We start from the raw sequence: 26,098 nt of genomic DNA, 5'->3' as shown, positions 1-26,098 counted from the left end.
TCAGCTATGATTTGACTTTTATGAAGGTAATTTGGATCTGGCAAGTATTAAAATGGGATATATTACTCTGATTCCTAAGGTCACATCCCCAGAAGGAGTAAATGATTATCGACCTATTACCTTATTAAATTGTAGACTAAAGATTGTCACAAAAATCTAGCCAACATGTTGCAAAAGAAAATTCTTCAGATTATACACAAGAACCGATATGGATTTCTGAAGGGAAGAAACATACATGATTGCATGGCTTGGCTTTAAATTTTTTATGCCAATGTGAATCCTCTAAGCAAGAAATTCTTCTTCTCAAATTTGACTTTCCTAAGGCCTTTGACACTATTAACCACTCAGCCATGTTGAAAATTATGAGACAAATGAGCTTTGATAATAAATGGATCAATTGGATTGACATCATTTTTAGCTATGGTATGTCAGTTGTTCTATTAAATGGAGTACCTGGTAGGTAGTTTCATTGTAAAAGAGGAGTCGGGCAAGGGGATCTCCTTTCTCCACTCATTTTTGTATTGGCTGCTGATTTACTCCAGGCTGCCATAAATAAGGCTTTCAGAGAAGGACATCTACATGCACCATTCCCCTAGAATTTTGATATGGATTTCTGATACGTCCAAAACGTATCTACTTTCCCGAACACTTTTGCTATTGTTTTGCCTCTAATTTGTGTATTTTGGATACAACTAACACGGACTAACGCTGTTTTCATCAGAACTGTTCTGGTGTCTCGTTTTTGTGCAGAAATCCAACTTTCGGGAAAATCCTCGGAATTTATGCCGAAGGCCCTATTTTCCCAGAATACTGACGGAGCCAGAAGGACAAGTAAGGTGGAGGCCCGAGGGCCCCACACCATAAGGCGGCGCGGCCTAGGGGGGCCCGCGCGGCCCTATGGTGTGGCCCCCTCGGCCGGCCTCCGACGCCCTCCTTCGGACTATATAATGCCTTCGACCTAAAAACACACGGGGAGAAGTCGAAGTCGCCAGAAAGCCTCCAGAACGCCGCCACATCGCGAAACTCCATCGCGAGAGCCAGAAGTCTCCGTTCTGGCACTCCGCCGGGACGGGGAATTGGAGGAGATCATCGCCATCATCACCGCCAACGCCTCTCCATCAACCAGCCATGCTTCCGCCATCCATGTGTGAGTAATTCCCCCGCTGTAGGCCGAAGGGGATGGTAGGGATTGGATGAGATTGGCCATGTAATAGCATAAGATTGTTAGGGCATAGTGCCTAGTGTCCGTAATTGGTACTTTGATGATATTGTTGCAACTTGTTATGCTTAATGTTTGTCACTAGGGCCCAAGTGCCATGATCTCAGATCTGAACATGTTATTGTTTCATCATGATATTTATTGTTTATTGATCTTACCTGCAAGTTGTATACACATGTCGCTGTCCGGAACCGATGGCCCCGAAGTGACAGAAATCGGGACAACCGGAGGGAAAGGTAGTGATGTGAGGATCACATGTGTTCACGGAGTGTTAATGCTTTGCTCCGGTACTCTATTAAAAGGAGTACCTTAATATCCAGTAGTTTCCCTTGAGGCCCGGCTGCCACCGGCTGGTAGGACAAAAGATGTTGTGCAAGTTTCTCATTGCGAGCACGTACGACTATAATTGGAACACATGCCTATTGATTGCTTTGTACTTGGACACCGTTTTATTATTATCTGCAAATGCCCTGCTATGATTGTTACATGAGTTTCTCTCATCCATGCAACGCCCGACATCCGTCCCCGTGCCTACAGTATTTTAATCCTGCTGTTTACTAAAATCACTACTGCTGTCTTTGTTACTCGTCGCTGTTATTTCACCATCGCATCGCTATAAAACTGCATTATCGATAAACTCTTGCGAGCAAGTCTGTTTCCAGGTGCAGCTGAATTGACAACTCCGCTGTTAAGGCTTCCAAGTGTTCTTTGTCTCCCCTTGTGTCGAATCAATAAATTGGGTTATACTACCCTCGAAGACTGCTGTGATCCCCTATACTTGTGGGTTATCAAGACCGTTTTCTGGCGCCGTTGCCGGGGAGCATAGCTTTATTTGGAAGTTCACTTGGATTGATATTGTTCGCTGCAAATTCTCCATCATGGGTAAAGCTCGCGATTCTAAAGTCGCCATATTACCATCCACTACAAGAAAAGGTACAACTCTGAGTACCTCTGCTACTCTTGATTCACCATCTGTGATAAGTCAACTTGTTTCACCGCCACAAGCTGGTACGTCTGCTGAATTTGAAAACTCTCATAATATTGATAATGTTTCTGCTGTGCTTGATGATAGTGGTTCATTGAGATCCTTTCTAGATGCAACAATTGCTAGGTCTAGACAAATTGAAAATGCTGAAACTCCTAATGAAAATGCCACTACACCTGTTAGTTCACGTGAATTTGATTATTCTAGTGATGATCCTGATGAAGATTATGTGGAGCTTAATGATGATTTTATTGATAAATGCAATTCTATTACTGATGCAAGAAACATTAAAAAGTTTCTCGCACAATATACTGTTAAACATAAGCTATCTCCTGATCCTAAATTTGCCACATCTCCTATATGCATTAAGGATAAAGATTATGATTTTTCTCTTGATCTATCTCATATAGCTATTGTAGAGAAAGCACCCTTTTGTGGTACTGAAAAAGAAAGTGCTGTAGAACACATGAATGAACTTTCTTCTATGAGTGGCTTGTTTTCTGATGATATCAAGATGCGTACTTACTTTGTCATTAAAATTTTTCCTTTCTCATTAAAGGATGATGCTAAAACTTGGTATAATAATTTGCCTCCTGGTTCTATTAAAAGTCCAACTGATTTGCGTGATGTTTTCTTTCGAAAATACTTTTCTGCTAGTGCTCAACATGCTGCTTTACAGAGAATTTACAGATTTGATCAGGGAGATGAAGAGAAATTGCCTGCGGCATGGGCAAGATTTTGTTCTCTTATCAGAGCTAGACCTGGACATGATTTAGAAAAGAATGATCTACTTGATATATTTTATAGTGGACTAACCATTGAATCTAGAGCATATTTGGATAGTTGTGCTGGTTGTGTTTTCAGGAAAATAACTCCGCATTTAAGCTGAAGATTTATTGGCTAGAATAAGCCGGAATCATGATGATTGGGAAACACCTGAACCAACTCCAACGCCAATATTGAAGAAGAGGGGTTTAATTGAATTGAATGATGATGATATGCGGGAAGATAAGAAGTCTCTCAAGGAGAAAGGTATTAAATCCGAAGATGTGAAGAATCTACCTCCCATAGAAGATATATGTGAGATAATTCCCCTTTCACCCATGATTGAGGTAAACTCCCTTCAACGCTTTACTAGGGAAGATATTCCGTATTCGAAACCTCCTGCGCAATGCTTAGATGAGTTTGATAATTATATTGTTAAGCAAGAAAATTTTAATATGAGAGTAGAAAATCATCTAATGGAAAATTCTCAAGCTATTAGCAATTTGCATGATATTGTGGAGAGAACCTCCAATGATGTTAAGGTGCTTGTTAAACATTTTCAAATGATTCAAACTCAAATTGATCAACTCACTAAAGTGCAAAATGACTTACTAAATAATAATTCTAAAGAGAAACATGCTTATGAAGTAACAACTAGAGGTGGTGTCTCTACCCAGGATCCTCTATATCCTGAAGGGCACCCCAAAAGAATTGAACAAGATTCTCAACGCATTGAACCTAGTGCCCATTCTAAGAAGAAAAAGAAGAAGAAACATAAAAATGTTGTAGAATCCTCTGAACCTGTTAATGATCCTAATAGTATTTCTATTTCCGATGCTGAAACTGAAAGTGGTAATGAACATGATAATAATAATGATAATGATAAGAATGATGCTTCTGATAAAGAAGAGGTAGAAGATGAACCTGAAAAGCATGATAAAAATAAAAAGTATACTAAAGAAGATTTTATTGCTAAGAAACATGGTAATGAAAGAGAACCTTGGGTGCAAAAGCAAATGCCTTTTCCTGCTAAGAAATTAAAATCAAAGGAAGAAGAACACTATAATAAATTTTGTGATTGGATGAAACCTTTATTCTTGCAAATCCCTTTGACTGATGCTATTAAATTGCCTCCTTATTCAAAGTATATGAAAGATATTGTTACTAACAAAAGGAAAATCCCCAATGAGGAAATTTCCACTATGCTTGCTAATTACTCTTTCAATGGCAAAGTGCCGAAGAAGTTGGGCGACCCAGGTATACCTACTATTCCTTGTTCTATTAAGAATAATTATGTTAAAACTGCTCTATGTGACTTGGGAGCCGGTGTTAGTGTTATGCCTTTTTCTCTTTATAAGAGACTTTACTTAGATAAGTTGATACCTACTGATATATCTTTGCAAATGGCTGATAAATCTACTGCTATTCCTGTTGGTATATGTGAGGATGTTCCTGTTCAAGTTACTACTAACTGCTTGATATTAACTGATTTTGTTGTGCTAGAAATGCCTGAAGATGATAATATGTCTATTATTCTTGGGAGACCTTTTCTTAACACCGCAGGGGCTGTTATTGATTGCAATAAAGGGAAGGTTACTTTCAATGTTAATGATAAGGAGCATACCGTCTATTTCCCCAAGAAGATTGATAAAGTATGTGGAGTCAATACTATTTCTAATGTGAGAACTATCAAAGTTGGAACTATTGATTGTCCTATATATGAGCCTAAAGAAGGTTATCAAAATCTTATGATTGGATCCATATCAATACAATTCAAGGTAACATGATTGATTTGAGGTTTATTTCTTCTTATGCTATGTAAAAATTATTCGGTGGCAAGACTTGATCAACCTTGTTAACGAATACTTTTTATATGCATAGAGGCGGTAAACAACATCTCTTTCTCACTCCACTTGTCTTACTTGCTGTAGCACTTTTGATTTGCAAAGTTCCTTACTTAATTAGAGTTTTTCAAAAAATTTCCTGGCCAGTAATAATAAACTTAATACCCAGAAATGTGCATTTTTCAAAGTTTTCAAAAATTCACAAAAATTATACCGTTGGTCCTATTTTTCGAAGAGGCACCTGGGAGCACCAGAGGATGACCTGTGGGGCACCCCAGGGTGCCACACCACCTGCCGGGCGCGGCCAAGGAGGGCGCGCCACCCTCGTGGTGTGGGCCCCTCCTTGCCCCACTACTTCATCTCTTTCTCCCAGCATCTTCTCTCTCCCGAAAAACTCGAACCAGCTTTCTCTCACTCGCGTTTTTGCTCAAGAGCTCAGGATTTTTGATCTCTTTGCTCAGCCCAGATTGCCTACGAAATTTGGCACATTTGCTCTCCAGTATGTGACTCCTCCGCCTATCCAAATAGAATTTTGTTTGGTTGAGTATATCTTGAATATTTTGCTGCTGTAGGTAACATGTTTAGTGAGCTTGCATGCTTTTTCTAAGTTATATAAACTAGTTTTGATGCATGATTAGTACTCTAGCAAGTTCCTATAGTAGTTCCCCTTGATTATATGTCACCAAATCAAATTTTATATTGTTTGTTAAAAATTTCAGAAAATGGAGTGAAATAGATATCAACTTAACCAACAAGAATTGGAGGTCCAACAAGTCATGAGAGTGAACCGTGAAGAGGGAGTATACCCCTCTTACTACCCGTGCGCGGAGTTCATGAGAAGCGTAGGAATATTGGAAGATGTTCGGAGTCTAATTTCTCGTGCAGGGCTGAGTGATTTTGTTGAAGGAGAACCAAGCCAATATGCAAAATTAACTATGTCTGTTGTGCAGGACTTTAAGTTCAATTGGTCGCGATCTAACCCCACGGTTCAGTATAAAATTTATAATAAAGCTGTCAACTTGCCATTCAGAGATTTTTGTGCAGCACTTAGAGTACCGCAATGGGGATCATGCGAGAAGATAAGGGGATCGCCGCAAGAACTCTTAAGCCTCTTCAAGATGATTTGCTATGGAAGGAGTTTCTCAGAGGATAGTGGTAAAATCACTAGCATTCAGCTCCCGGCTATCCGCTACTTTGCCTATTTCATTACTAAATGCGTTCTTGCTAGAAAGATTGGTAGTAAACTATCTATCCCGGATTTAGCTTTTCTAGCTGCGGCATTGCAAGGTAGTAGGACTTATAATTTAGGGGCATTGATAGCTTATAGACTCACTACTAACCGTGAGAAAGGTGGAATTTGTGGAGGTCTCATCGCCTCTCGTTTACTAGCTTTTCATAATGTAGAACCTCATCATCTTGATATTCCACTTTCCATAGAAAAACTTGACATAGCCTCTATGGTTAAACATGAATTTGTTTCTGACTCCTCCAACTTGGGTAACCTGTTTTACAAGATGACATTTTATAAGAAAGTCTGGAGAATAACTAAGAAAACTGAGAAACTAGTAAGATTGCCTGCGCCTGTTCTATTTAACCTTGATTCCAGGGAGGATTGGTCGGTCACAGAAGGTGCACTGAATGCACACATAGAGGAAGGAGGCCATCATGCAAGAGACAACACGGAGGAGGCTGAGGAACACCTCGACTCATCATCCGATGCAGCAAGTTCCTCGCATCAACATGTTGGGCATGTGGAGCCTTCACGCTTTTCTTCTGCACAGGAACTTTACTATGACTACGCCATGAATTATCCACCGGCGAGGAACAGCGACCCTCGTTGGGGTTGAATTCCACTTAAGCCAAAAGCCTAAGCTTGGGGGGAGGTATACCGGCATCACTCATTCTTTGCATATTATGATTGCTGGATACTTGTACATACTTGTTTAGTTTGTTTGAGTGGTTTTCTAATGAGAGGGAGATGATATTTGGGGAAGTGCTGCCTGAAAACAGATTCTGGACTGTTACCGTAAAAATTCTCAAAAATAGCCAGTACAGTATTTTGCGAAGCCAATTTTTGTGCATGTTCCCCAGGTTGTTATCTAACTTTCATTAGTTGAACACTTTTCGATTTGAGCAGTGGAAGAATTTATTAAAAATCGAGTACTGTACTGCTGTCAAGTTTGACGAATTTCTGCTGCTTTGTGTTTATGTGAGTCTTCTAGTTTGCCATTTCTTGTTTTTGCTTTGTTTCCTTCCCAAAACACAAAAAGACCAAAAATATTTCTGTTGTTTCTCTTCACCATTTGTTTGCTTTGGTTTCTTGCATTTGTTTCGCTTTATTTGCTATTGCTAGTTTGCTATAAGAAAACCCAAAAAGATTTTGCTTTGTTTGCTTGTTTCCTTTTATTCTTGTTTCTAATTCGAAAACACCAAAAATATTTGCTGTTCTTCTTTAGTTTGTAAAGTTCATTATGAGTTCAATGGTCTTCGGTGGCTGGAGCGTGGTTTTCATTTCATATTATCCAAGCTACACAAGTGAAAGGCAATAATGACGATCTACGACAATTGGATTGTGGTGAGAGGCTGGTATGAACTCTATTTGTTTTCATTTTTGTACATATACTCATCCATGTGAGCATGCTTAGTTGGTTCATGTGAGGTATATGTTATTTGAGAAAGTCTAGTAGTTTATGATCTCTCATGTTTAGCTCCAATTTATTAATATGAGTAGCATGTCATGGATGTTTGCTTGCATTGTTTTATTCATAAGTAAGTATGGCATTGTGGTATCCTCCTCTGAATAATTCATTTATATCGACTTGGCACATGCTCACGCATGCATATGACTGAACCAAAGTCAATTAAGCCTCGATGATTTATATTGCTTCAGAGTTCTTGTATCACTTTTATGCCTCCGTTAATTTATTTTGCCGCAAGCATGATTATGACAAGCATCGCTTCTCTTTGATTTGTCGCTCCCTAGTCTTTTGCTAGCCTTCACTTGTACTGAGCGGGAACGCTGCTCGTGCTTCCAAACACCTGAAAACCAAGTTGTTCCAAAGTGTCCACTATAAATACCTATGCATGGCATTTCAAACCATTCCAAGTAAATTCTCATGTGCTACCTTTAAAACCTTTAAAATGCTTCTCAATTTATGTTTATGTTTCATAGCTCATGAGGAAGTATGTGGTGTTTAGCTTTCAACCTTGTCATTTACTTTTGACGGACTCTCATATGGACTAGTGGCACATCCGCTTATCCAATAATTTTGCAAAAAGAGCTGGCAACGGGATTCCCAGTCCCAAATTAATTAACCTAAATAGACACTCCTCCATGATTTGTGATTGTTGGACGGCACCCGAAGGATTCGGTTAGCCATGGCTTGTGTAAGCAAAGGTTGGGGGGAGTGTCATCATCATAATAAAACTAAAATAAAAAGGCACTCCTTCATGGTATGAGATTGTTGGCAGGCACCCGAGGATTCGGTTAGCCATGGTTTGTGTAAGAAAGGTTGGAAGGAGTGCCACATAAACATGCAAATAATTCATGGGAGCCGCTCTTGGGAGTCCGGTTGGCGAGGTAGTTAGTGTACCCATTACCATTCGTTGACAACGACAAACACCTCTCAAAATAATTTTACTCCTGATTTCAAAAATGAAAAGCTCTAGCGCATGTTAATCCCTGCTTCCCTCTGCGAAGGGTCAATCTTTTACTTTTATGTTGTGTCTCTATTATTTTTTTGAGCACTATCTTGAGAGCACAACTGTCATTCTTAGTATAATATGCTTGTCTCAAAATATGATTGATTGTGGTATAACTTTGATGCTTTTATCTTTGACAATCACTACTTCTAGTCTTTCTATGAACTCCAGAGGTGCCTGGGCATTTATGTTTTGCCGATCAAATACGGGCAAGCGAGATACCACTTTATCATACTCTCTTATGAACATTGCAATCCTGCTTATATACATGATTCATGATGCTTATTATTAATTGTTGGTACCTCTCCATGATTGACATAGCTGTTAGATGATTTTATTTGCATGTATCTCATTATGAACGGTTTAAGTATTAGCCATAGCATGAGAATATATACATCATATGAGCAAATGTGTTCGTGAAAGTTCTTTTATCGCTCAGTTGTTAACTGAATTGTTTGAGGACAAGCAATAAGCTAAGCTTGCGGGGAGTTGATACGTCCAAAACGTATCTACTTTCCCGAACACTTTTGCTATTGTTTTGCCTCTAATTTGTGTATTTTGGATACAACTAACACGGACTAACGCTGTTTTCAGCAGAATCGTTCTCAGTGTCTCGTTTTTGTGCAGAAATCCAACTTTCGGGAAAATCTTCGGAATTTATGCGAAGGCCCTATTTTCCTGCAGAATCGACGGAGCCAGAAGGACAAGTAAGGTGGAGGCCCGAGGGCCCCACACCATAAGGCGGCGCGGCCTTGGGGGGGCCCGCGCGGCCCTATGGTGTGGCCCCCTCGGCCGGCCTCCGACGCCCTCCTTCGGACTATATAATGCCTTCGACCTAAAAACGCACGGGGAGAAGTCGAAGTCGCCAGAAAGCCTCCAGAACGCCGCCACATCGCGAAACTCCGTCGCGGGAGCCAGAAGTCTCCGTTCTGGCACTCCGCCGGGACGGGGAATTGGAGGAGATCATCGCCATCATCACCGCCAACGCCTCTCCATCAACCAGCCATGCTTCCCCCATCCATGTGTGAGTAATTCCCCCGCTGTAGGCCTAAGGGGATGGTAGGGATTGGATGAGATTGGTCATGTAATAGCATAAGATTGTTAGGGCATAGTGCCTAGTGTCCGTAATTGGTACTTTGATGATATTGTTGCAACTTGTTATGCTTAATGTTTGTCACTAGGGCCCGAGTGCCATGATCTCAGATCTGAACATGTTATTGTTTCATCATGATATTCATTGTTTATTGATCTTACCTGCAAGTTGTATACACATGTCGCTGTCCGGAACCGATGGCCCCGAAGTGACAGAAATCGGGACAACCGGAGGGAAAGGTAGTGATGTGAGGATCACATGTGTTCACGGAGTGTTAATGCTTTGCTCTGGTACTCTATTAAAAGGAGTACCTTAATATCCAGTAGTTTCCCTTGAGGCCCGGCTGCCACCGGCTGGTAGGACAAAAGATGTTGTGCAAGTTTCTCATTGCGAGCACGTACGACTATAATTGGAACACATGCCTATTGATTGCTTTGTACTTGGACACCGTTTTATTATTATCTGCAAATGCCCTGCTATGATTGTTACATGAGTTTCTCTCATCCATGCAACGCCCGTCATCCGTCCCCGTGCCTACAGTATTTTAATCCTGTTGTTTACTAAAATCACTACTGCTGTCTTTGTTACTCTGCTGCTGTTATTTCACTCATCGTCGCTATAAAACTGTTACTACTGATAAACTCTTGCGAGCAAGTCTATTTCCAGGTGCAGCTGAATTGACAACTCCGCTGTTAAGGCTTCCAAGTGTTCTTTGTCTCCCCTTGTGTCGAATCAATAAATTGGGTTATACTACCCTCGAAGACTGTTGCGATCCCCTATACTTGTGGGTTATCAATTTCCCAGTGGTCCAATATGCTGATGATAGAATTATTATTATACCTGCTTTCCCTCAACATATCTTGTGTATGAAATATATTTTGGAAAAATATGCTCAATCCACTGGAATTAAGATTAATTTCCATAAGTCATCCTTGGTGCCAATCAACATGTCTGCTGCAAGAACTCAAGATTAATTTCCGAGGAATTGGCTTAATTAAGTTCTCTCCGAGGAATTCCCTAGAGCTCACTCTTTATCTTCATCAGAAGATGTTTTTGTACAAAAGTTTCTGTCACCTGGACGTTTAGCCTACAACTTTCACCTCCCCTTATCCCCTGAAGCTCTTGAAGAGGTGAGAAATATTCAGAGAAATACAACCCATATTCTGCTATAGGATGGTTCTCATGACAAATGGAATTATGCTTAGGGTACAAATATTTATTCCTCGGCCTTGTTCTACAAATTTTGCTTCAGCGATATAAAGCATCATGTCTCTATCTCTTGGATCTAGAAAACAAAATGTATCCCAAAGATGAAGTTATTTTCCTGGCTCATTTTAATGGATAAACTCAACACAAGGAATATGCTCAGAAGGAGACAATACATTTTAGACTCTGGATATAATTGCCTAATGTGCCACACACCACCAGCAGAAACTATTGAGCACCTCTTGTTTCATTGTCCCTTCAGCCAGGCATGTTGGGCCACCCTAAACATTACTTGGCAGCAACATGGAAGGAGGCTCCAGATTGTGGAACAAGCCAAGTTACAATGGACAAGACCTATGTTCATGAAAGTTTCATTGTAGGAGCCTGGAGTACACAGAAGGAGAGGAAAAAACCTTTTATTCAACAATATCACACTAGAGGTAGGATCCTGAAAGAGAATATTCATTTCTGATTTTTTTTACTAGTCCATAGGACTAAGGAGGATCTACACCCTTTTATTCTAAGTGTTAGAAACTCCTTATAGATTTCTGTCCTCCTTAGAGTGAGGATTTTTTTGCTTCCCCTCTACAAATATGTAAACTTGTAAACTTTACCCCTGAGGGGTCATCAATATACAAAGCAGTAGGAGTCTTTCCCGATGTTAAAGATTTTAAAAAGCAAAGAAAACTTAAAACAAGAATAAGAACATAAATAGATCTCACAACCATGCCAAGATAGAGTGGTGCACCTCTCCAAGCTTAGATGTGAGCAATGTGTTAGCACTATTCATGGCAATGACATCAGAAATATGTTTTGATGGCAAAAAAACCTACATGTGTTTACCAATGTTTTTGGGACTCCAAGCGTAGAGTGATGCAGCAAACGTATTTTTTCCACAAGGGTGACTCGAGGTTTTTCTTTCAAACTATCAGGGAAGTTGTGGTTCTATCCTGCATCCTCTTAAGATAACCTGCAAATGTAAAATAAATAGTTTGCGTCCCCAGCTCCACCGAGGTGTTTGTCATGCACAATTATGTGTTAGTAATACAAAATAAAAGTTAAATAAAGTAAAAGTAAAGTGCAAAGTATTTTATATTTTCGTATCTAATTAAAATTGAAAGTAAAACAACAAGGAAATAAATTTAAAATGTGTTTCTTATGGATTAAAAGGGGTCGGTGTTCATGGTTTCACTTGATCTCTCTCTCTCATAAATAAGGTGGCATGAATATAGCTTTTAATAACAAGTTAATGCGACGATTCCATAGCTTCTCGAATGGCGAGATTCCGCTTTCGAGACATTATAAGAAAAGTGCTAACGACATGTTCTTGATATTGATTGAGTTGGAGGGAGTCAGAGACTACCACGGAATCCTTCCATTTTATTTTGATTGAAAAAATGTAATTTTAGGGAGAAACTAATTAGAAAAAAAATAGTTCTATATTGCAACTTATAAAAGAGGAGTTCCAAGTCTTTCAAGCGGCAAGACTCTATTTTTAGAATGCTCAGAGCCAACCAAATAGTTTGCTACGTCCCTCGAGAAAATCCCCTTTACCTTCTCTTTCTATTCTATAAAAAAGGCGAACATCTAATCTAGGTCCGGGAATTCGGTTTTTATTATTCCAGTATAATACTTTAATTTATCCTTTTAATTGATGATTTTTATTTTATTTGAAATCGTGTAAAGATTTTTTGGATTTGTCTGAACTCTATGATTCGATTCTTTATTCTTTTTTTTCATTTTATTTTTACAAATAACTGAGGTCAGTTTGCTGCATTGGACTATCAATCCAAATTGTGCTAGCTGACAAAGAAAAAAAAGAATCTAAAAGATCAATATTGGTTCCAATGCGGAACCAAGCAGTAAGATAAATTCATCATGGTAATTATTACTCGAAAACCAAAGTGGAACGGAGGCTCTGCTCTCGAAACTTGACCTCCTCGATTCGATCGATGGGAGAAAAAAAGGTTATGAGCGGCAGAGCACGCGAAGCCTTCGGAACTGCAGGGGATTTATGGCTACAACTGGAGTCTTTAAGTGCCAACCAATTGGATCCGGTAACTCCGGAACCACTTTCCACCTCCCTTTTTCCTAACAACAAAAAACAAAAGTAGGACCAAACCGACAGTCAACAGCATAGACAAGGATATATTTGTGAATGATAAATAAAACTGGCACATATGAAGAGGAATGTAGGGGCGAATGGAAAATTGATCCAGTGGGCTCTCCAAAAAACCAACCAAATTATCGGAAAAATTATCAGCTACCTCTTCAATTGCCCCAATACAGGTTGAGGTTCCAAAACCGCTCTTCAAGTGTGCTTCTTCCCCCTTCTCCCTCTTACCATGGCAAGTCCTTGGGAAATAGCTCCGATGGGCAGAAAAAGGAAGGCGTTAAGAGACCCTCCTGGCCCAACCCTAGACACTCCAAGATCCTTTTTCAAACCTGCTCTGCTCCCATTTAAGGAAAAATAATTTCACGTTCTTCCTGGAAGTAAGGGAGGATTAGGAAAGTCCTATTGATTGCTGCTTTCTCTAGACCGCCGGGAAAAGCATGAAAAAAAGGCTCGAATGGTACGATCACTCCGTCACCCCAGAATGAAAGGGGTGATCTCGTAGTTCTTGGTCTGTGAAGATGCATTGTTAGGTGCTCCATTTTCCCATTGAGAACGAACCTCAACCTGTGCTCGAGAGATAGCTCTCACTTCAGCCTTTTTCCGTACTTTATTTTCGGATGGAAAGCCAGAAATACACTGGTTTTATTGAATCTGATCTTCCTTACTGGGAAATGCAATACCTCAGAAACAAGAATCCAATTTCTCGATTCAATAGAAGCCCAAAGAAGATATGAGTCAAAGTAGGTAAGAGAAGGGGGCTTTCACTATTATTAAGAGTAGGGCTTTAATTAAAAGAGTAGGCCCTTCGTATCTTTCTATGACCTCCAAGACGGAGCGAGACGGATAGGCAGAGCAAGAGCTCTTAAAGTCTACCCGGGCTAGCTTCTTCATTCTTCGATCAGGGGCGGGCTTCTTCCCTTATATACGATGACTTAGATAGAGCCTCCTTCTTTGATCCATTCATTGATAAAGTCTTCGGGGGCTGTTTACCTTTTGAATCGACAGTAGAGTAGGTTTGATCTTGCTTTCTCAATCTTTCTCTGATCCTAGCCGTGTAGTAGATCCGGCTTTATTCGGCTAAAAAGAAGTGTGTGTGGCCGTCGTATCTGCTCGCCCCCTTCTTCATTCATCCATTTAGGTCAGAATGGATCCAGGGAACCTGGCTCGGGAACAGCCCTGAAAAAACACAGTAATAGAGTCCAATCTCTGAAATATACACAGTATGGATCCAGGGAACCTGGCTTAGTATCTAACTTCGCCTTTCTACGAAACACAGTATGGATCCAGGGAACCTGGCTTAGTATCTAACTTCGCCTTTCTACGTTTGCGCCCTGCTAGAAGCTGAAGCTATCACACCAGGTAGAACCAGGACTTCCGCACTGACTTGTCCTTGCATAGAGATGATACAACACATCTCACTAATACACCCTTAAAAAAGGAAAACTCCTTCAACCAAGTTTAAGATAAATAGAGTATTGTCATAAGAATATTGACATGATATTGATTAATAATATGAAAACTTGAGAAAACAAGACCATCTAGATTGTCACTAGATAAGATAATAACATGAGCGATCATTTATCCCTAGTGAGGTAATTAATGGATAGGTAAAAAACCTTAGTAGCATACAAATGTCTTAGCAATAATGCTTGGTACTAGATTACTCCAACTAACATACAAATCACCACATGGGTTCTTGCATACAAGTTTGACTAGAACATATCATAAATAAACGGGGCAACACATATGCATATATCAATGCATCAGTAACATAAATCTCAATTGCAAGTCATAACAAAAGATTCACCATCAAGGTAGTAGACGTATGGCCATAATCATGCATGCATCTCACATAATAATAATTAGTGAAAAACATCAAGAGGGATTGATACAAGCTACTTTCACAAACTCATAGTCGTGGAATACTCCTTTTTCATCATGGTGCCGTTGGTGACAACGTTGATGGAGGTGGAGGAGCATCCGAGACAGTGTTTCCCCCTCCAATCTTCGCAGAAACATCTATGTTTTGTGTATTTGTTAGTTCACGGCTGCCTCTTTGCGATCTCGCAAATGAAGTCCTACTTTTAGATAGTTTTAGGTCAAAACTAATCAGATGGCATTGAAAGCAAGGCTATAGAGGCCACTTGATGGATAGGCTCCACCTTGGCGCGACCCAACGAGCAAGCGACGCCATGGGCCCCGTGTCCGCCACGCCAAAAGGTGGTTCCATATCATGTGATGTGGTTTTTATCATGGTGTACATAAAAATGTTTAGACAGTGAACAAACAAAAATATATGTAATTATCTACACAAATTACGCCTGTTACAATCCGTGCCTTCTCAGCATTTTGGCGGTGGCATATGGTTGTGTGGGCCAGGGTGACGCCGTCCTCCGCCTCTAAGCTCGACACACGTCTCTAGAGATAGCGACATGTGTGGGGGCCTCCACCCGTTCCCTTATCTCTTTGTCCTCCGTCAAGCGAGACGTGACCAACCTCCACCACGCCGACACCAACGTTTTTCTCCGGAGAGTCACCCTCTTCCTCACCGTGGAGCTGCCTCTACTCAACCCCCAACCTGCTGCACCCCGCTTCTTCCTCGGCTCCTCACTCGCGCTTCTTCCTGGGGGGTGCCCCGCCGCCGCCCCTCACATCGGACGCCACACGACTAGGCATGGGGAAGCGATGCTCCAGGCGGTTGTAGTGGGCGTGGAGACGCCGCTGCGGCCGATGGTTGTCGAGCCGCCACGAGAACCACGGGGTCAGAGGCTCGTGGATAAGCTGCCCGAGGAGGAAGTCAGGGGATTCACGGCCGTGGAAGCGGGGAGGAGAGGTGCTGCCAGGCGCGTTCGGAGGTGTTGGATTCCGTCGCCAGCGATTCGACCTCGCCCTCCAGCTACAAGCAGCCGTCGGTGCAAATCGACCGAACTTTTGTAGCGATTTTTTTCTTTGTGTGATGCATTTTTGTTCTTCATGTGGCTCAAATTTTTCGAAGATTTGTACAAGATATTCTCTCCTTTTGATTCAAATTCATTGATCTATTGTAGCAAAAAAAATCTCTATAAGTTTTTCTTCACGATTTGCAAATCCTTGGATAGTTTGTACCAGATCTCTCCTTTTGATGCAAATTCACTGATCTATTGAAGCAACAAAAAATCTCTATAATTTTTCTTCACGATTTGCAAATCCTTGAAAGGTTTATAGCAGATTTTCTCCCTCTTTGATGCAAATTCACTGAAATATAAATTTTGCATTTTTTTCTTCATGATTTGCAAATCATTGGAAGGTTTGGAGGAGATATTTTCTCTGAAATGTTTGTAGCAAAATTCTTCATCATCAATTGTTTTTTCATGAGTTGCAAATCCCTTTTGATGCAAATTGAGGCAATGGTGTAGCAGAAATTTTGAAGCTTTTTAAGCTGACCTCGGGATTCAGCGAGTGTGGGTGTCCTACGCAACTTCCGTTCATGTTCACGTTACATGCTCAATCAGGCTTCCCTTGGAAAAACCAAGGACAACCCCTATCTCAGTCTCCTTTCTCTTTTCGGGCTGCTGAATTCTAACTTGGTGTAGAGACGACTGGGTGTTCATCGAAATTGTGAGATTGGCTCGATCACTGCAAGTAGGGAGGTTTGCAGGTATGGTTGTTAGTTCTCATACCTTATACCCATGATATCAATGGAAGACCAGATTGTTTTATATATCTAGGGATTCCAAATGAACTTCCATAGGCAGGTATCACATTCCGCGAACTATTACTGTTCTCTAAGTAGATGTAATATGCAGCATATTTTTTTGTTGCTTCCAGCATGTAGTTCAAAGTGATAGTGACAAACAGCCTCTAAATTTCAAAAGGAGAACCACATTACGTAAATACTCTGTGCTTTGCAATGGGTTAGAGCATCTCCACTCGTCCCCCCGAACAGGCCCCCGGCGAGCCTTTTTTACATCCGGACGGCGTAAATCGGCCCAGTCGCGCCCCCGGTTCCTCGTTTTCGTCCGGATTTGGCCCTTCATCCATCCGGCGAGCCCACGCCATCCTAGGTCCCCCGGGGCGCGCTCGGGGACTCCGGACGAAAGATTTTGGCGCGAAACGTCGTGTGGACCCGCGTAGTCGGCGACAGGAAAACCAAATCCTGTCGATTTTCCCTTCAATTTGCTTGCATATCCCCATTCCCTCCAATTTGCTTGCATATCCCCATTCTCTCCCGCCGAATTTGGCCATTCTCCTCGTCTTCCAGTTCCAGTTCCCGGCGGCGTCTTCTCGTCCACCACCACTCTCCTCCTCGTCTTCTCGTCCACCACAATGCCGCCGAAGGCGCCGGCGAGGAAGCCGCGGGCGAAGAAGACGAAGCCGCTGGGCATGTCGAACGCCGAGTGGGCGGCGGACGAGAAACGGCGCGAGGTGGAAACAAGCGGCAGGGCAGAGAGGAGTGGAAGGAAACTCGCACGACCCTCTCGAAGAGCAAGACCGAGCAGTACAACCCCGACGCTCCGGCGGCTTGCGCGGCGGAAGGGCGCCCTGAACTCGGCCAGAAGAAGCTCAAAGAGCTCAAACGGACGGACAATCCCGCCGACAGGATGCAGGCGTCGATCGACAAGTGCTGGGCCGACTTGAGGTCGCACGCCGACGGGAGGAACGACAAGTTCGACGGCAGGTGGCGGGAGATGCTCGCCAACCAAGGCGTCCGGATCGCCATGCTGAAGACGACGGCGGCGGCGAAGAAGAGGAACACAGACTTGGCGTTCCTGATGGGCGGCGGCGACATGGAACTGATGGACGAGGAGACGAGGAATTGGTACCAGGGCCACCGCGGCGACATCCTCCGAGCCACTCCGGCCAGTCCTTCGTCGTCTCCACCGGCTCCTACCTTGGCTTCCTCACCATCTACCTCGTCGACTGCGGCTGCTTCGACGTCCACTGCCGCTGCTTCCTCGTCGGCTGCCGCAGCCGCTTCGACCACGGCGTGTGAGTAAACTGGTCCGTCGGACACTGCCGTGCCGGCCGGGACTGCCGACGAGCCTGTTTCCGTGTAATTTCCCTCTGATCGCCGATCTGTGGCTGATACTTTTGCTCCTTTTGCCGATCAACTGGCCGTACTTGTAGCGCGGGACGGCGCTTTGTTTGAATTTAAACTATGTCCGCCGAACTCCGGGTGGACGACTGGAAATACGGTACTCCCCACGTCTTAATTTCGTCCAATCCGGCGGTTGTTTCATCCGGATTTGGGCGTGGGGAGCGCCAACGAGTGGGGATGCTCTTACATATACATCCATACAAGAGTCTGCACGCCTATTTTACTTTTTGAAAGGAGTCTATACTTTGAGCCATTACACTTAGCACAAGCAACATCTATAACACCCTGTAATCACCCCGCTCAGCACAGTCTTCTGCAGCTTGCTAATGATTTTTTGGTATTCCCGTTTGTCAGCTACTGTACATGTTACACATTGTGCACCTTTTTCAACATATCTTGCTTCTTGTGCGTACAATCAGGTGGATTATGCTATGTTAGTTTTTAAAGTCCAAGTTTATTTGCTACTATCAGTTAAGGATTGTAAGTTTGTAATTAGATAATTACTTTGTTTGGGAAGGATTATCTTAAATAATGAGACGACATAGTGTTCTGAAGAACAATGCAGCAACTTGAAACTGATTCATAGTTCAATAGTTGTATACTTCGAAATTACTGATCTGAATAAGATGTTAAGTATATCGTGGTTCTGGAACCAATTTGTGTCTTCAGTCAATTAACAAAAAGCTTGATAAACTTTGGCTCGGTCCTAATTACATGATGCACATTTTTTCGAGTCATTTACAGTTAGTTTTGTCCTTTTACCGTGGAAGAATGATTAGGCTATATCTTAAGTTGTTTTCTATCTAAAAGTGGTATATGGTTAAGTGGATGTCACTTCCTTACACATAGACATATATGTGGATATAGTATTTTGGGAATTTAATTCTTCCATGTGTATATTTTCTTTCAGGTTGAATTTTGTGTCATATTGCCATTGCTCGGTGCTTACTCATGTTTGCAACCACCGTTTTGTTTAAAAGATTCCTCCTATGGTAAACAGATCCTTCATATTGATACTTTAGAACCCAAGAAATTATTGCTCATTTGGAAGTGCTATAGAAGGAACCGTCAGAGGATAAATAGAAGCTCCAGGGCTTGTGCTGCAGTTAACCCCCTGATTTTAGTAACTTGACATTCCATCATTACAGTATTGACCACCAGAAATAGTGTCTACATACTTTATGCTTTATCAATCTTCCATCAGATTATTTAGATTTTACTTATCTTCTGAACTGCCTGGGAGATGTAAGGTAGCTGCCTATGTCATATCTTTCTTAACTACAGTGGTTAGGAGGTGGCCTGGATGAGTGCATTATTTTCGATCTTATGTTATATCCTTTCTTAAACTTGGTTCCGATCTCACAATTTTTTTCTTGCGGTGCTTTGTTCCTGCTACTATTTGTGTTATGTTGTGTCCAATTGGGGTTTTTTAGTCACCTGATGATGACAAGAGAACACGCAGAAGTGGGTACTGTCGATACAGATCATGCACTCACATGTGAATGTCCTGGTTTTCCTTCAAAAACATTGTGCATGTTTTTTTGTTCCTTGTGCATTTGGCTCATATATCTACTTGCCTGTGCTAAGAAAGCTAATATATCTAATGTCATAGGTTGTACCTATGCATCAATCCAGGGCAAGTAAAAATGTTTGCTGGATATCGTTTTAAATGTTTGATATATATTATGCCATTCTTAAGTGGTCGACCTCTAAATAAGTGTTCGTAGATGAGGCAGCAAAGGCATCTGAAAAGATTAGCTTGATTTATCATTACTTAAATCATGTTGTGATTGTATGTTTTTTCATGTAGTTATCCGGTGAGTAAGCGTGCTGGTAGCAGTTTACCCAGACTGGTCCTCGAGATGGAGGAGTTTCTTCTTCAAGTGACATGCGTATGATAACTGTGTGCATATTCTGTAACCATGGGCTGGCAATAGACTATGCAGTCTAATAGCTGGAAATCTGCTTTGTTTAGATTTGTTGATAGGGTTTGCCCGATCAAGGGTACCACGTGACCTACATTCGTTCTATCTTCTATTTGTAATTCCTCAAAACTGTAAGCTCGGTAGATTACCCTGGCTACTCAGGGCATCCCATAAGATGTATTGCGATCGTTAGGTTTGGAAATAATCTGATTTGTCCAATCTGGATAGCCCAATGAGAATTTTGTTGGTGTGTTTCTTATCTGTGGCCAACATTGTTGGGAGTTAGTCTGTTGTCTTGGACTCACATTTTGTAAGATGGATATGTGAGTTTATGGTGAAAAAGTTTGTGATATGATTTCATTGGTTATTATTTGGTTTCCCGTGCTTTGATGCGTGATGATGATAATGTTATGAGCTTTGACATCATCGATGTTGAAATCCCGCACACTTTGCCTCAAAATCTTGGAATGCTTGAACATTTTTCTTGCCTTTAATTATTTATCCCCTTCAAGTTGGGTTAAATACTCTTTTGCAGAAATCTGAGAGTGCAAGTTAGGCAAGTATACCCGTGCCCATTGACATTCTTGAACTCATGCATTAAGTAACATTTATGAGTTGATTATTTGGCAATTTAAGTATACTACGTACTCAAAATTTACTTGCAGAATCAGTTGGTTGCCATATAATCTTTTCTGCATGAGTATGAGCAATAGTCCGATCTCTGGAATAACTGGTGATGTTTTTGCTTAACATAGAAAGCTTAGTAATGATGCAAGTTCCAACAAATTGGACCAAAGTGTCAAGTGGGATTCTTATGGGAGTGGTGTTTTGGAACATGGGAGCATATATTGCTCCCTCTATTTTTAAATGCATCTTACACAAATTTTGAATTTTAAAAAAATTGAAGCAAAAAATTCGCATGTACATCTTCTCGTGCTACACACTCACAAAGTTGTTTTATAAAAATCGACTTGTCATGTAACGTGTGTAAAAAAAGACAAAACTCAATACGAAAGATAATGTTTTTCACAAGATAAGTTTTCTCTTTTTTACATAGACTACAAAAAATATTATTTTTTCATGAAACTTAGCGAACGAATACATGTTAAAAACATTATTAATTTTTTTGACATTTCGAAATATGATTTTTTGGTACAGGGAGCATACGCATCCGGGAGCCGAATTGAATTTACGAATTCTTATCCAATATCTTAGCTAGGATGGATCAGTTGATTCTGGAGATCCGGTGGGCAGTCTGTCCTTTTTAGATGTTTGTGTGGATCACATATTTGGCGTTCTTCCGTTTCAGCGATGGCGCGGTCGCGACCACTCAAGCATGCTCAATGAAGTGATCCAGGGGAGGGAGTGTCTCGACACGCTGTATTCTTTTGCGAATTGGACGAGTTGGTCACCACCTGAGGGCGCACACACGAGGTAGAGTGTGTGCCTTCCGCGCACCGCTTCCATAATTTCTACAATTTTAGCCTTTACACGTAGACGCACTGTATAACTGAAGCGTCGTCCACGTACCAAGAATCATCAGGTATGCCATGAGCTACCTTAGGTGCCTCGCGTCCAAGAACTAGCACATACTCATGGATACCTTTGCAATGTGTTAGATTGCTTTTGGGCAAGGTTTTCTCTCGAGTAATGTCATAGATGATAGTAGAATAGTAAGTACTATACATTAAGCCCGACAGTAATATAGATGAGAAGGCCTTCAAATCTGATGTGCCGGACAAGTTGTGTCAGGATATCATGTAGGCGGTGAGGCGAAGCTCGCATTTTCATCTAGTATGAACTGAGGCTACATAGTCACGTTGTGGATCGGCCGACCGTAGGAACGCAAAACTGTCCAAGTATTCTAAGGCCCACCTGTTCATGGTAAGCTATCTCAGTCGACTGCGGCCGAAGAGTCTACAACAAGTGTTGCTCAGTCAACCTCAGCCGTCCGATGGGATACTGAACAATGCTACCGCCCATCCACACCGTCCAACTCTACAAAGAATATTCCTTGCCTTTGCGTAGCACCTGCGGTTCCGGAACCGTCGATGTGGGCCCACACTCCTCCCAAGCAACCGGGAATGCCCGCCTCCTCCAGGCTCTGCCCTTCCGCCACGTGCTCCACCCAAACTCACCTTTCCCCACATCGCCGCCGCCGCCGGAGCCACCTCGTCTCCGCCATGGCTCAGTCTCCTGGTAGCAGCCGCCGCAGCAGCAGCAGCGCACGGTGGTCGCCGCCGGCGCTCCGGTTCGATCTAGGGGCGCTCCTCGGTCGCAAGCAGAGGCCTGGCGGCGGAAGGCTGGATTTGGGGAACTGGGTGCGGCGCGCGCTTTCGCGGCCTCCAGCCGCGGAGAGGGAGGTGGAGGTTGAGGCTGAGGCTGAGGAGGAGGGGCGAGACGCTGGAAACCGTGAGGAGGTGGAGGTCGGCAGCGAGGAGGCTGATCACCTCGTCGTCATGGTTAACGGCCTCGACGGAAGGTGTGTGGGAGTTATCCTTTCGGTTCTGTATTTTATTTATGATGGTTAAGCTGATTTTGTCGCTTTGATCAGTACGTCGGATTGGAAGTTTGGGGCGGAGCAGTTCGTGAAGAGGCTGCCTGGGAAGGTCTATGTGCATCGTGAGTTCATACAAGTTTGCTGCACTTGTAATTTACTTTTGGGGTAGTGTTATATGCCATTGAATTGCATAGGTTTAGGGTGCTAAGCTACTATCTCTGTTCTTTATTAATTGACGCCAGGCATGTACGTGTGTAGGCTACTTTCTCTGTACAACTCACGTCAATTTAATCCGAATGGATGGAGTAGATTGCTAGAAATCAGTTAGATACTTAGATGTGTCACGTACAAGAACAACTAACATGTATGAGTTAAGATATGTCAATTTCTCAAACTTTGGGGATGATTTGGTTGTGTGATGAAGAATTGTACTTCTTGAATTTGGATTTAGAAAGTTGAAGTGAATGTAAAACCAGCGGTAAATTTTCTCAGTCAGTGCAACTGTAATGATTCTAACACTTCAAGAGTTTCTGAACTTGCCTCCCAGTAAGATAATTGTCATGCTAAATGTTTGACTGTAGTTCTGAAAATATAAAAATAAGTGCACCACTTATATGCCGCAACTGAGGGCCGTCGCTGCCGTTATTTCTTTTAGTTTCTGCAATTCATAATGACCCAATTTGTGTTTCAACTATGGGCTACATAGTGATGCACCCTACTTTCTAGTGCACCAGATAGATCTTGATACATTTGTCTTGTAAAATTTATCCGAGCAGGTAGTGAGTCCAATCATTCAAAGTTAACGTACGATGGAGTCGATGTAATGGGTGAAAGACTAGCTGAAGAGGTATCATCATCATCGATTTTTTTAGTTTCTTCTTGTATTTATAGTTCTAGATAGTTCTAACGTATATCATTGCTAAATTAAACATGGTATGTTTTTAAGGTCTTTGATACATGAAACAAATATTTACGATCCAGGTGTGGCAAGTTGTCCAGAGGAGAAGAAACTTACGGAAAATTTCTTTTGTTGCTCATTCACTCGGTGGATTGATTTCAAGATATGCAATTGGGAAACTCTATGAACATTCAGCAGGCAAAGAACCATGCCTTAATGTGGATAGGCATTTTGATGAAGAGAATATGTGTGGAGGTGATAAAATAGCTGGCTTAGAACCAATGAATTTCATAACGTCGGCTACACCACACTTGGGCTCAAGGTGGAATAATCAAGTAAGTTTTTTTTTTTGTTTTGAGAAAAAATCAAGTAAGATGTAGAGTTATCTTGTGTGCTGCAGTAGGTAGTACTACTACTAGTACCACTAACTTATCAGTGGGAGGTAAAATAGATGCCTACTACTGAACTTAGTAATAAACATACCTTCTTTCTTACACTTAGTCATTGATTAGTTTCTTCCATTTCTATATTGGGATCTTGTATTCCTACAAGCCCAAGACTGCTGCATCTGTTGTCTCACCTTGCTATTTGAAATGGACAAATAGCTCGGGAAAATTTCATTCTTGCTCCCAATCAAACTGAAATATTTCTTACTGAATGCGTAGCCACTTGATAAGGGTCATAGAAGTATTACTTTCCATGGATAAAGTAGCATTTGTTTCTGACAGTGGAATCGTTGGCTACATCATTTCTACCTCTTTTAATCTTTTCTACTAAAATATATTTTCCACATTAGTTGATGTTAGAAAAATCTTATGTTTGCCCTCTGAGTTTAATGTTCCATTGTGTTCGCTGCCAAACTCAGTAAGAAAATGTTCTCAATGAAGACAATAAATTATATTCCCATCTGACATTTATGTTCTCCACAGCTGCCCTTTCTTTTTGGTGTTCCACTTTTGGAGCGAATTGCTGCAGAAACTGCACATCTTATAGTTGCGAGAACAGGTAAACATCTGTTCCTCTCTGACAGGGATGATGAGAAGCCTCCACTTCTGGTGCGAATGGTCGAAGATTGCGAAGATGGAAAATTCATGTACCTACTCATGATTTGTGTAAAATTATTTTGGTACTTCCAAACCTATTCTGCTGCCTTGCACTTGCTTATTACCTTGTTATTGTACAGGTCAGCCTTGCGCTCTTTTAAACGCCGTGTTGCATACGCAAACATAAAATATGATCGTATCCAACAGGCATCAGAAATTAAGATTAATATGTTTTATGTATTGTGATGATATTTTATTAACTGTTCAAGAATTAATGTTGGACACTTGTGCCCTTAACTTTGCAAAAGATATAGTTGGCTGGAGAACATCATCAATTCGGCGTCAGGATGAGTTACCTGAAGTAAATTAGGACTTCACTTCCTCAGTCTGTCAAGTAGAATTTTACATATTCCTGTGGTTTAACCATCTGCCTTGTCTGTGTGTTCTAGCTTCAGTTAACAGCAATAGATGAGAAGTATCCGCATATTATTCATGTTGATACTGCTAACTCGGAGGGGCCTCAGCATGAGGATTCTGTAGCAGCTTCACTCGCAGATAGCCTTGAAGGTACTAATCACTGCAATGTTTATGCCGTCTTTTAAGCTTGGTTTTGATTTTTGGATAAAGACAGGACAAATTTCCCTGTAAAAGTTTTATCAAAACTTTCGATAAGATGCAAACCAAAAAAGGTTGTGACTACTAGAGGGTTCTAAAATTCACCTATCATAAACCCTAGAAATTTGAAAATACAGAACAGTGTGTAGTATGCACTGTATACACAGTCCTTTAAATTAGAGATTTTGTGCTAATAAAGTTTTCAACTGTTACATTAGATCTTATTTGTGCAGAGATCATGATCCGTGGCCTCACACAAGTGACCTGGGAACGTGTGGATGTATGCTTTCATGAGAGCCGGCTAAAATACAATGCACATTACAATATCCAGGTAAGGTTCAGCTTCTGTAGTTAATTATCCTCACAACCTCTGTGCTAATGTCATGGTTGTATTAGTCTTAAACGAAGAGGCTGACAACTAAACCACGAATTGGGAGTTGAGACTAGCATTTGTATGGTGACAACATTTTTATCTTTGAACTAAATCCCATTGCTTTATGATGTCCATCATATTTACTTGTTGGATAGCGACGGACAAATTGACCTTTTACTGCTACATAAACAACTATGCATGATTTTGTGGAATAGTACCTTGACAAATTACAAATAGGATGAAATGGCAACATTTTAAGGGTTTGTCTGCAACCTGCATGCAGGTTAGGACCCATCCATCGAACTTGGACGGAGAAGATGTCATCTACCATATGATAGACAACTTTCTAGTTTAGGCTGGTCAGTCTTGCTGATTCTTTCCAGTGAATTCGGCTGGAAGAAATGTATTATTCGGCGGTGTAACTCCTATGTAGTTAGACTATTGATATCCTTTCAGGCCAACATGCGTAAAGCTGAGCATACATGGTGTCTGGTGATCACAGAATGTGACCTCCTGATTTCATTGTTAATGCTGTAGACTTAGGTCATACAGTTAATACTGTAAATATTAGCTCATTAGTGTAAAATGCTGTAGTATTTGGAAGCTTGTTTCTACTGGAGATCTGGCTGTACATTGGAATTTGCAAGTTGGAATAGTTTGAGGTGTATAATTTACCTTTGTCCAGTGGGTGAACCATGAAAGGTATGCAGTTCAAGAGCTTGAGCTTTGAGGCTACG

The 26,098-nt window shown here is 41.5% G+C and overlaps 1 protein-coding gene across 4 annotated transcripts; it reads left to right on the top strand.

Annotated features, from left to right (window-relative positions):
* The first annotated feature begins 21,962 nt into the window (after positions 1-21,962).
* On the top strand, positions 21,963-25,980 carry LOC127305641 (putative lipase C4A8.10). Of its 4 annotated transcripts, none has more exons than XM_051336149.2 (10): positions 21,963-22,414; positions 22,487-22,554; positions 23,209-23,279; positions 23,414-23,665; positions 24,260-24,423; positions 24,514-24,569; positions 24,682-24,734; positions 24,829-24,940; positions 25,222-25,319; positions 25,645-25,980. In XM_051336149.2, exons 1-10 carry the CDS (start codon positions 21,984-21,986, stop codon positions 25,714-25,716), a joined length of 1,377 nt encoding a protein of 458 aa, XP_051192109.1. In that variant the 5' UTR covers positions 21,963-21,983; the 3' UTR covers positions 25,717-25,980. The 4 variants fall into 4 exon arrangements, with proteins under 4 accessions (XP_051192109.1, XP_051192107.1, XP_051192106.1 ...); XM_051336147.2 differs by having other exon boundaries at positions 25,207-25,319; XM_051336146.2 differs by having other exon boundaries at positions 24,823-24,940; positions 25,207-25,319.
* The last annotated feature ends 118 nt before the right edge of the window (positions 25,981-26,098 follow it).

This window comes from Lolium perenne, chromosome 6 (assembly GCF_019359855.2).
Source record: "Lolium perenne isolate Kyuss_39 chromosome 6, Kyuss_2.0, whole genome shotgun sequence".
NCBI lineage: Eukaryota > Viridiplantae > Streptophyta > Magnoliopsida > Poales > Poaceae > Lolium > Lolium perenne.
The sequence above is the reverse complement of the archived record's forward strand: the minus strand, read 5'-3'. Positions and strand labels throughout refer to the sequence as shown.

What these genes read in the sequence shown, in the direction of transcription:
- LOC127305641 (XM_051336146.2), top strand. Translation starts at nt 21,984, where the DNA reads ATGTGGGCCCACACTCCTCCCAAGCAACCGGGAATGCCCGCCTCCTCC. An exon ending in GTTAACGGCCTCGACGGAAG is followed by an intron (nt 22,415 to 22,486) that starts GTGTGTGGGAGT and finishes CGCTTTGATCAG; the next exon opens with TACGTCGGATTGGAAGTTTG. An exon ending in ATGCACATTACAATATCCAG is followed by an intron (nt 25,320 to 25,644) that starts GTAAGGTTCAGC and finishes ACCTGCATGCAG; the next exon opens with GTTAGGACCCATCCATCGAA.